The sequence below is a fragment of the Lactuca virosa genome, chromosome 4, assembly GCF_052849685.1.
Source record: "Lactuca virosa cultivar CGN04683 chromosome 4, Lactuca_virosa_CGN04683_v6, whole genome shotgun sequence".
NCBI classification, from domain to species: Eukaryota; Viridiplantae; Streptophyta; class Magnoliopsida; order Asterales; family Asteraceae; genus Lactuca; species Lactuca virosa.
The window spans coordinates 50,050,669-50,062,707 of NC_136429.1; the positions used below are offsets into that span (position 1 = coordinate 50,050,669).

The 12,039-nt window shown below is 35.9% G+C and overlaps 1 protein-coding gene across 1 annotated transcript; it reads left to right on the forward strand.

Moving 5' to 3' along the window:
- Positions 1-7,310: 7,310 nt before the first annotated feature.
- On the forward strand, positions 7,311-8,169 carry LOC145104415 (uncharacterized). Its single transcript, XM_079041663.1, has 2 exons — positions 7,311-7,473; positions 7,556-8,169. Exons 1-2 carry the CDS (start codon positions 7,311-7,313, stop codon positions 8,167-8,169), a joined length of 777 nt encoding a protein of 258 aa, XP_078897789.1.
- Positions 8,170-12,039: the final 3,870 nt, after the last annotated feature.

Consider the following 12,039-nt stretch of genomic DNA (forward strand, 5'->3'; position numbering starts at 1 on the left):
TGATCAAATTGTTTCTAAGATTGAAAATGCAAATTGTTTCTAAGATTGAAAATGTTTCTGCTAGGACAAACATGAAGGCTCAAACTAGATTCCAAACATTAATTGAAGTTTAGATTGAAAATGTTTCTGCTAGGGCAAACATGAAGGCTCAAACTAGATTCCAAACATTAATTGAAGTTTAGAACCTATCATTTTTGCTTGATTCCGAAAACAATCTATGTTGTCAAGCTAACTTAGATTGTTGTTATTCACATACTTATAATCTTTAAGCATCACTGAAATAGATTTTGATAAGCATTTTACCGACAAAAATTAGACACAACATCCTTTATATTTTTTGAAAAAAAAAATAAAATGTTCCTATAAAATTATAATGTTAAAGACTATTAGAAATATCATAAACAACAACAACAAGAAAAATAGAAGATATATGAGTCAAAGCGAAAAAGTTTGTCAAATGTAAAAGTTTTTTAAAAAAAAAATGATGTTTTTTTTTCGAAAAAAAAAGTTGAGGGTATTTCCGGAAAACATTATCGAAAATCGAAATATTATTGGGAAACCTACTAAAAGAGCCAAATAGAAAAATGAAAATGTTAGGTTGCGTTTAGTTACGGAAAAACAGTTTTCATTTTCCATTTTTCGTTTTCCCTTTTCAGTCTTCGTTTTCTGTTTTCAGTTTTCATTGGAAAATTTAGAAACGCGTTTAGATGTGTATATTTCTATCGGCTTTCATTTTTAGAAAACGGTAGCGGTGGTAGGGTGTGGGTGGGGGCAGCGGCGGGGGGCAGTGGTGGTGTCGATGATGGTGGCGGTGGTTGTGGTGGTGGTGGCGGCGGTGGTGATGACAGGCAGTGGTGGTGGCGACAACGGCGGCGGTGGTGATGCTGGTGATGGAGTAGTGGTGGTGGTGGTAGTGATGGTGATGGTAAGTCGGTGATTATGCTAGTGGTGTTGGTGTGTGTGGGTGTGTGTGTGTTTATGGGGGTGGGTGTGGGTGTAGGTGTGTGTGTGTGGATGTGTGTGTGTGTGTGTTTATGGGGGTGGGTGTGGGTGTTTGTTTGTGTGTGCGTGTGTGTGTGTCTCACACCCCCGAACCAGACGGCGGAAACGTCCGGGGGCTCGTGTGACTAACAATTGAATAATCATCACAATGAATATACATGAAGCATAACACATTCATCACGAACTTTACATATTACAACCAGCATTGTTCACATCAAGTACATTGTTAAAATACATAAGTTCAAATTGTTCAAAGTACGATAAGTGATGTTACATAAACAAAACCATACATTTGCATATCTTCCAGCTTAACGATTACCTGAGAATACAAGTTATTTTGAAAACGGTCAACATATATAATGTTGGTGAGTTCATAAGTATATTTGAGTAAAAGTCTTTGTATCTTTCATAAAAACCCAGAAAATCCGATATTTTCTGTAAAATGTTTTGAAAATAATGTGAAAATCGAGTATAAATGCATGTCTGAATTTAATAGATAAAACTTGTAAGAGTGTAGTTTAGATTCATTGTATTTTGAATAAATGATAATTGTATATGAATAATTTCCCTTGAAAATCCGATATTTTCTGTTTTATAACAACGTCTAAATTCTTGTATCGTTAAATAAGTCGTTTTGCATTAACACAATTAAAGAGTTTATCTTCAAAAGGTTATCTTTTGGTATTGAATCCCTAATGAGCCGTTATAACCATGCATGATAATGACTAGGTCGCCCGTCTTGGTATTTTTCCAAATGCCGGTCTTGCTAAGGATGTTGTCGCCCTAGACTGGCCTAGTCTAGCTGTAGTGAGCAGCTAAGGCGTGGGGGGTCACCCCGTATAGATCTATACACAAACTCCCGCTTTCCTACCAGGAAACTCTGATTATAACTATAGGCTACGATTGTACACTCAATGGTGCCAACCGACAAGTCTCACTAGATTCTTAACCTCTTTTTGTATTATGTTTAATGTTTACGTATTTGTAAGATGTTTTTGTATTCGGAAGGTACTTGAATAAATTTACGGAGTTTTATGATTACATAAGGGTATCGTTACGGCTTACTAACACATGAAATTTCCATTTCCAAGCCCTATTAGTATGAAATTTGACCACAAAGGTCCAATCACATGTAAAAGGGTAATTTAGGCCCAATAAGCATGTCAATGGGCCGCAAAAGCCCAATAAACATGTAATCCATAACTTAGGCCCAGATTAACATGTAAGTAGGCCACAAGACCCAATAAACATGTCATGGAAAACATTGGGCTCATTTCACACTCAATTGGGCCCTTAGGGCCCAATGGCCAAGAAATGTGAATATTGGGCCCAATAAATAGTTTTTGACGTATTTCGTTCGTTCGTTTGATTCGATTGTATGTTTTACTTCGAGGCTTAATAGATTGATGATAAAAGCTTTCATTTTGTAAATGACATTTTTGGCCAATAATACTCAAATCTTTAATTAAGGCCCAAAGTTTTGTAAAAATGACACTTTAGTCCATAATTTATAAAAGTTTGCAATTTTGTCCCAAATGTCTGTAAATTTACAGTTTTGACCCAAAATGTTATATTTTCACATTTAAAACCCTGTTTTGCAGAAAATTACATTTTCAGCCCCTTGTTTGTAAAAATTTACATTTTCGGCCCAATTTTGGAAAACTTTACATTTTTGGTCAAATTTGAAAATAAATGACATTTTCACCTCTAAACTTGGTTTATTTACATTTATGACTCAAACTTTGGCCAAATAACATTTTTAAACCTCAAACCTCATTTTTTCGCAAATTGGGCCCAAAGGCCGTGAGGCCCAAAAGTTTGGCCCAATAAGCTTAAATTTGCATTTTTGACCTCTTTAAAAGCATGTTTAGCATAAAATTACCTTTTTATACATGTAGGACCTGTTTGGCCCTTTTAAAAACAAAATTTTCACTTTTTACCTTTATCTTTTGTTTTCTTGACAATTTTGACCTTTAACAAGGTTTTTGTTGAATTCTTTTGCATCTTAAACATGTTTTCACTTTTGGCTTGATATTATGATGTATATAGTATTGTAGTTCTTAGATATTTGTTACATAATACTTAAAATTTCGAGATTCACCAAGATCTAACCCATTTTTACCAAATAAACTAAGGATTCACACAAAACATGCATATAACACATAGATCTACACATTTTACTTGTATTCTCCCCCAAAAAATCATATGAAAACCGAAAACAAGGGGGTATGAACTCACCTTTGCTTTGATGTTTCGGTTTTGAAGAAGAAATGAAGAAGATTTTTGGTCCTAGCAACATCTTGAAGTAGTTTTCGGACTTGGATGGTTTCTAGGGTGTTAGATCACGAAATGAAGCTTCATAAGAGAGTGTTCTTAGCTTAAGGATGAAACCAAAGACTTAAATGTGATAACAACTTACCAAAGAGTGATGATCTAGAAGAGGACCTCTTGATGACACATACCAAAACTCGAAATTTTTGTGGAAGAAGAGGGATATTCTTGAGAGTGTTAGAGAGTGTGTTTTGAAAATGTGTGTGTGTGTGTTCTTGATCTTGCTCTCGGCCGAGGAGAGAGGAGAGAGTGATGAAGTGACTAGTATGGATACATGGTGGTTTAAAGCTTAGTTATCCTCTAACAAAAATGAGGTGGCACCTCCCAAAGTCAACCCTCCCTTAATCTCTTATTTTCTCTTTTTTTTATACATGGGCCGAGATTTTGGGCCAAGAAGAAATGGTGGAGTAGTTTGGGCCCATTAACTTTAGCTAGGACATTTGGATCCTAATCATAAGGTTTTTCGGCCCATTGGGCTCTTGGAAGCATTCACGGCTTAATTAGAATAAAAAAATGGGTTTATGGCTCACTAATGGTTAATTGGATTAGTTATGGCCCAATAAGGCCCATTAGGGTTAGAATGGATCATTCTAGATCCAAATGGTCCAAAATGTTTTAGATTTATGAATTGGGTCCAATTAGGATCCAATTAAGGCTTCTAAGTCCAATAAAGTTGAATTGGGTGCTTATTGGTCCATTAGGCCCAATAAGGAACTCCTAGTCCAATATGGACTTAAACCATGGATCTTAGGGCTTCAGACTCTTTGATGAACATGAATGGTGAATCTAAATGAGCATTGAGTGAGATTTACTTAGATTATATGTTTTACAGTAGTTGAATAGTTACACAGGAATAGAATTTCCAAACCAACTTCTTTGTAATTTTAGAAAACATAAAATTTTCATTTTCCGTGAAAAATTTAGAAAAATAAACGAACTAAACGCGTTTTCAAAATTCTCATTTTTCTTGGAAATTTTTTCCGGAAAACGGCCCATTTTTCCGCAACTAAACGCACCCTTAGGTTTTATCTGAAATAAAAAAAGTTTAGGCCTAAACAAAAAAAAATCATAAAATGTAAGGTTTTTATACAATTAACCCTAATAATGATGATAACAATAATCAAATATCTAATTTAACATGTTTTGAACTTTAGGATATAATTTAGTACCTTTTGAACTTTAGGGTCTAATTAGCATGTTTGAAATTTAAGGTTTAATTTAATTTACTCGGTTTTGAAGTATAGGTAACCCAGGAATTTGGAATATAACCTGTCCAGTACTAAATCAATACATTTGAAAAAATTTAAGGTGTAACTTAAACACGACTTAAAAAACTAAATGGCGACGAAGTCACAACTTTGATGACAAATGTTATCAATAATCCTTCTTTGAAATGGTTTCATCCGTGTATTCACTACAATAAAAAAGGTTGTTTGTTCTCATCGTCTTTCTCCCCAATCAAAAGAGAATTTCAATTCTAGAAGATGATGGTAAAACCCTTCTTCTTCACACACATCCTTGCCGTTTACCTGAGTAAATTAAATACAATTAGATATAGAGAAAATGACAAAAATAGCCAATTCTCCTAATCACTTTGCGGAAAATAGCCAAAAAAAAAAAATCGAAATTGCAAAAATGGCCACGAAAATCGCAGATGGGAATGGTCCATCTGCGATTTGCACATTCCATCTGTGAATGTACAAGTGGCTAAAGCACAGGTGTGCTTTAGCCACTTGTATATTCGCAGGTGGATTGATTTTTTTAATTTTTTTTTCTATATATATAGGGCATTTCAGGCTTAAATCGCAGATGGACACAATCCATCTGCGATTTTCTCTGTATTCCATCTGCGAATTTACGTTTTTTTAAATTTTTTTTTTAATTTGACTATGAAATCAATTGGTTTGACTACGAAAAAATGTTACTATATATAAACTTTTGTAGAAAATTATCAGTTTAGTTGTTATTTGTTTAGGAAATTTCTTTAGGAAATTTCTCTAAAAAAATGATTGAATATTTGGTTTGTCTTGTAACCGGTGGGAGATGACAAGTTATATAAACAAATCTGGAATACGTATGTCCACATGGAGGTATTTCTGAATTCGCTTTGATATTTTCTGAGTATATTAGTTATAGTGATTTTGTATCTTTGGTGAGAAGCAAAATTGGTTTGTTAGACAAATATAGAATTAGTCTTCGTTTCCATCATCCTGAATTGAATTATTATATAGCTATAGTTGAAGACATGGATGTTAGAATGTTGATAAATGTAATCAAATGTAGTGGAGGAAGGGCTGTCAAAGTGTTTGTGGTGGTTGATGAAGGAGATGGGGTTAATGAGGCTGGTCACAGTGGAAATTAGTCGGTTGGTAATTTATGCAGCTATAAAGGGAGCAACGATCTGATAGGTACTTTCAATACTCCTAGTGTACCTCAGTTTCATAGTGTTGCTGAAAATGTTAATGTTAGTTATTCACCTATTAACTATGTGGATCCTGAGAATTACAAGTATGTTGGTGATGATGATGTTGGTACATATCTTAATGATGTGTGTGGTCGTTGTGATGATGTTGCCGAACAAGAAGTTAAAGTTATGAATAGGCGTGTAGTAGATAAAAGTAAAAAGAAAAAAAATTCGAGTCAAAAAAATGAAAAAAAGCATGTTTACGGGGATTATGTTGATGTTACTGATGTACGTTTAGATATAACCGACTTACAAAGCAATTCAGATAGAGATGAGTTGGGTGATGAAGTTAAAGCTAAGTTTCCCGATAACCTTTTTTACGGTATGCCCCCTGTACCAGCATGCCCAGTTGATATTAATGAAGATATCCCAACACAGATGGTAGATATGAATCTTCAAAAGATTGAATGTGAGAGTATATTTAAGAACAAAGAACTTTTAAAGCGGTGTATTGGTAAAAAATGTCTTCGAGAAGGTTTTCAGACGAGGACAAGTAGATCCACCAAATCAAGGTATGAAGCTGTGTGTGTTTCGAAAAATTGTTCTTGGTTACTAAGAGCAAAAGCAATTAAAAATTCTGATGGACTTTTCCAAGTGAATAAAATTGTTGATGTACACACATGTTCTTCAACAATTTTGCAACCTAATCATCGACAAGCAAACAAATATGTTTTGGGTGAATATCTTGCTGATGTTTTGGCTGAAGATTATAGTAGAGTTTATCGGGGAAAAGATATTATTAATGATATGAATGCTCAATTGAATATCAATATCTCATACCATCAGGCATGGCGTGCGAAGCAATATGCATTGTTGTTGTTAAGGGTACGAAAGAGGATTCTTTTACCAAACTTCCGGCTTATTGTCACAATTTGGTCAAACATAATCCGGGTACGGTGACACATATTAAAACAGATGGTGATGATCGCTTTGAGTTTTTGTACGTCGCACTCGGTTGCTCGGTTAGTATTATAATATTTTATTAATTTTTTCATTTTTATTTTGGTGTATTTGAATAGATATACAATGTATTGTAGGTACGCGCTTTTGTCAAATTTTGTAAACCGACCCTAGTAGTAGATGGAGCCCACCTAAAGGGTGAGTTCAAAGGTACCATGTTACTTGCAGTTACTAAGGACGGACAAAACCAAATATTACCGGTTGCATATGGTATATGCAAAAATGAGTGTACTGATTCTTGGACATGGTTTTTTCAAAAACTACGTGATTGCATAGGAAATATGCAGGAGCTTACAATTATATCTGATAGGTCTCCATCTATAGTAACATCCGTTGCCAACATTTTTCCTCACGCTCATCATGGAATATGTGGTGTTCATTTGTATTTCAACATAGTATCTAGATTCGGGAAGAGTAACACAGTTAAAGGAATTTTTTGGGAGGCTTGTAGGGCGTACACAGTTGATGCTTTTGACGCTGCCATGGATGTTATGAAAAAGACAAAAGAACAGTATGGGAGTACTTAAAAAGTATAAATCCATAAACTTGGTCAATGGCACATTTTAAAGGGAACCGATACAATCTTATGTCGTCCAACAGTGCGGAGTCTATAAATGCATTATCTAGACACGCACGTAAGGTGCCGATACTTATGTTGATCGATTTTTTTCGTGCAACAATGCAACAATGGTGGTTTCAAAGACGTAACTTTGCAGGTATTAAGTTAATTTTTAATATTAATGTTTTATTAATTTAATGTTGTTGATCTTAACTTCTTCATTTTGCCTGTTTTTTTAGCGGAAGCAACATCAATACTTACCCCTTGGGCCGATGATATTGTAAAAGAAAACAAAAAAACTTTTAGTAAGTGGGATGTTCGCATGATCTCAAATACAAAATGTGAGGTCAAAAAGGGGGCACAAAACGTGATTGTTGATTTCCAACATATGACATGTACATGTAGGCATTGGCAACTTGATGGGATACCTTGTGGTCATGTCATAAGATGTTTAACAGTGAACAATTACCAAGACTGCTCGAGGTATGCATTAAATGCTTACTTTACCGAAACACTGAGGAAAACGTATGAGGAATCAATAAACCCTTTGCCAAAGCCATCCGAATGGGATATCCCCGATGATTTGATGATTGTTAAGCCACCTATAATGGATAAATGTCAGCCAGGCAGGCCAAAAAACACAGACCGCATTCCATCCCAAGGCGAGGGTCCAATTAGAAAAGAGTGTTCTACATGTGGTCAACTAGGACACACGAGAAACAATTGTACTGGAAGGGCGTCCGGTAGTGGAGCACGTCGCACAATTTCTACTGCAGAAATGACATTTAATATTGGTGGTTCAGCGAGTTGCTCACAAACCTATGATGCTGATTTTGATATAAAACAACCTTGAAATGAAGAGTTGTTAACTTATTATGTATTGTAATTATTTTATTAAATCTTACAAGACATTGCTATGCTTTTATATTATAAAATTTAGTTTGCAGATTATAACAATTACAAGATGTTATTTAAAAAAAAACAACAAACGTTCCTTTTGCAACCAAAGTTGTATCATGATAATATTACAACAATTTTGTAACTAATTTTTAAACTCAGGGAACTGCAATGGGTACTTCTCTTTCTCCATTGTTATATAGTCATCCCTAATTCTCATTTTGTCTTCCAAACGATCCTTTTGCACCATAATGTGTATCAACTGCTCGTCCTTCTCAGCAAGCCATTTTTCAGTCATTTTGATTGCCTTCTTAGTCTTTTTTATCCATTCTTCATGCTCTTTGATTTTGTTTTTATTGAGGTCTATCCATTCTTGAGCTTGTTTGCATTCCGATGCAATATCATTACCACGTTGAGTGAGAAGTCGGGATGACTCTTTGTCCTCTTCTTGTTGTTCTTCAGCCTTCTTCAATTCTTCAAAATTTTCATCTGACATATATGGCCCGACTGAAGAGGGTGTAAAAAAAGGGTCGACTAAATCACAGTAGTAACAATCTACTTCGTTGCATGAGCAAACTTCGAATTTGTGTGAGGAACTCATAATAAAGTCGACATTATAATAAACTGGTGCTATAAGTGGTATTTATACATACTACTCTAAATGCTACCATTTCGTAGTCAGAGTTCTAATTCATAGTCTAACTTTGAAATGACTAGACATTAATGACAAGTCACTGTAGTAACCTGCAAATTGTATTCAAACTCTGAAGGGACAAGACGTAAATGACTGTTTGACACGATAAGTCACTGCAATAACCTGCAAATCGTAGTCAAACTCTTAAGTGATAAGACATAAATGACTGTTTGACATGATAAGTCACTGCAGAAAGTTGCAAATCGTAGTCCAAACGCAACCATTTCGTAGTCAAAGTTGTAATTCGTAGTCCTGTATTTATTAATATAAATAGATGTTTAAGATCTAAAAACCAAACACCCAAATCACCTAAACGAAACGAACTCCCATATTTAAAAATGTCGTCGAATGCAGCAAGTTCTTCGAATGAAGTACCTGGTTCCAATTCTGAAAGGCCATGGATGAAAAACGAGGTGTTGGTTCTTACACGATGCTGGAAAAGTGTTAAGGATGGTGTATCGTTACTTTCTCCCCCGCATTGCCTAGTAGGTGATGAATGGACTCGCATAACAGCTTTGTTCAACCATGAGATGGGAGAAGGACAACAACGAGAACAATCAGATGTTGTTACTAAATGGATGGATGTAAAGGAAGAAGTGACATGGTTCAATCGAGCGTGTAATTATGCGAAAAGTACCAAACTTCGTTGTTGGGACGAAGAAGAGTTCTTGGAAGTTGTTACAGATTTTTACATCTATGAGCGTGACGGCAGAGACTTCGAATATGAGGAAGTTTGGAAGGTTGTAAAAAATAATCAGTATTTCATGTAGACCGCTCTAATTTTCGTTAATAATAACCCATGGACTTGTTTTTTATTTTAATGCTTTGTTTGTAGTATGTCGTTGTTTTTCATGTAATTGTTGTAATGTTTGTAATGGTTCATGGAATTCTTGTTAGTAATGTATTCTAATGTATTGTGAAAACTAATGCAATGGGCATTTATTAATTAAAATTAAACATAGAAGATGCATCGAATACATACGTAATACATGAAAATAACCTAGTACTCACCTAATAAACTGAAATAGATTTTAAATAAACGGGATATATTTCAAAATATTCCAAGGGGCTTCAAACTGGAATTCCAACCCGTCACTTAATGACTTGTATTCCTCCTTAGCAGCTTCCAAGATGACCTCCACAGTAGCAATTAAACGGGTGTCGTCAATTTTGGTATAAACATCGTTGAATAATAGAACTTCGATTTTCATTTCATACCATCTTGCTAAGATGTCTAGTTCGTCACGATCGTTTCTTGTAGTCATTCGGTTTTCAGCGTTGAAAATATTGGTTAAACGACTCCAAAACATTGGATCGTTCAACTTGCTGGTCTCGTACACATGAATATAAGCACGTGTAAGAACCAAGAACTCGTCATTGCTCCATGGTATAGAACTCATTTTGATTGAAACAAAGAGAGTAAAATCTCAAAAATAATAGCTGAACAGCTGTAACATCGTTTAGTAAACTATTTATTTAACTTAATGTCAATTTATAGTAGTTTATACACAATATCGCAGTCCAATCTTCTAATATGTCTGCAATTCATAGTCAAACTTAACTGACGAACGCAGTGTACTAAGTGAGAACACAACAGATCACTGTTCGAGTTGACAAGTCATTCCGTCGAATGACAACACAATACACTGCTACTTGAGTTGACAAGCCATTGCACCGGGGAAATAAGGAGTCGCTATAAATAGTTGTTAATATCCATTTTAATTGTATCGTATTACTTCTCCCCTTGCAATTATGGACTCACCTGTACCACATATATGGAGGAACGAAGAGGAGGTCGCTTTGGTTCAAGCTTGGATTGTAACTGTAGAGGAGGATTTTCTACCGGGTCCCTCTCAAGTTTGCGCTGGATCATTTTGGTCTCGTGTCTGTCATTTGTTTCACCATTTAATGGGGCGTACTCAATATCGAAGAAGAAGAGATGTCAAAGCGAAGTTTCTGGATTTGAAAATAAAGGTGAAACAATTTCAACGTATTTATAACGAGTTGGATAATGAACATGCAAATACGGATGAAGACATTCTGCGACAGGTGGCTTTGGAACTATACCGTTTTGAATATGATGGTAGCGAGTTTACCCACGCAGATGTATGGAATCTTTTAAAGAATGTGTAACGTCCGTAGATCCGGGCTAGTCAATTTAGAGATAATAAGGGTCGAAAACGACTTTTCGACAAAAGATTATTGAGAATAAATAATCTTAACCGAGTTTTAGAATATGTCTCAAGGTTTCCGTACATATAAAGAACGCTGAAATCCGAGTTATAACGAAGAAGTTATGACCCGTCGAAGTTTTACGGCAAAACCGGCACGGCACCGGGAAGCGTAAATAGTGAATTTACGATAGAGCGACTTTTAGCCTTAGCGATCTAAACAAAAGTCGTAGAATACGTTAAACCGAGAGCGTCCATAAAAAGAACGCCCAAATCTGACTTCGTATGAGGATGTTATGATTTTTCGAAGTTTCGGCTTAGCAGTGTACAGCCCGAAATTCGAATATAAGATCGAGCAGTTTTTAGCCGACACAACCTAAACGGGAATCGAATATCTCGTTATTAGTAGCATAACGATAAAAAGACAGACGAAAACGGACGTCGGATGAAGAAGTTATGAATTTTTAACGGACCAATCTTGTCCCGGCCTGTTAAAAATATAACTTTTAAAATAAAGTCAAAATTAGCCGACGGAGTCTAAACAAAAGTTGTAGAGTACGTTCCCGCCTACGCGTGGATATAAAGAACGTCGAAAACGGAGCTTGTATGTGAAAGTTACGAATTTTTAAAGTCGAATGTGCAATTTGCGAAATCTGCGAGAAGGGTGATGACGTGGCCGCATCTGAGTCGTTGCTTGTTGCCCAAGGCTTCGCTTTGGATCACGCCACGTAGCCTCGCAATTACGCCCCGCGTCCGAGGCCGGGTACGCCCTGCGTACTTCAATTCTTATCCATCCGATGTGCGAGCCAGCTGGTGCGAAGCTGGCACCCTCATCCGAGCACTACGCCCAACGTAGCCAAGGTTACGCCCAGCGTAATCCGATGCCTCGCAGGCTATTAAAGGGGGCGAGGGTTTCCGGATTTTTCACACCAAAATCACTTCTCTCTCTAGTTTCTTTCTC

Bases quoted from the DNA above. Each gene is read 5' to 3' on its own strand.
- LOC145104415 (XM_079041663.1), top strand. From the start codon at position 7,311: ATGGCACATTTTAAAGGGAACCGATACAATCTTATGTCGTCCAACAGT. The intron at 7,474-7,555 runs GTATTAAGTTAA...CTGTTTTTTTAG, and splicing joins TCAAAGACGTAACTTTGCAG to CGGAAGCAACATCAATACTT.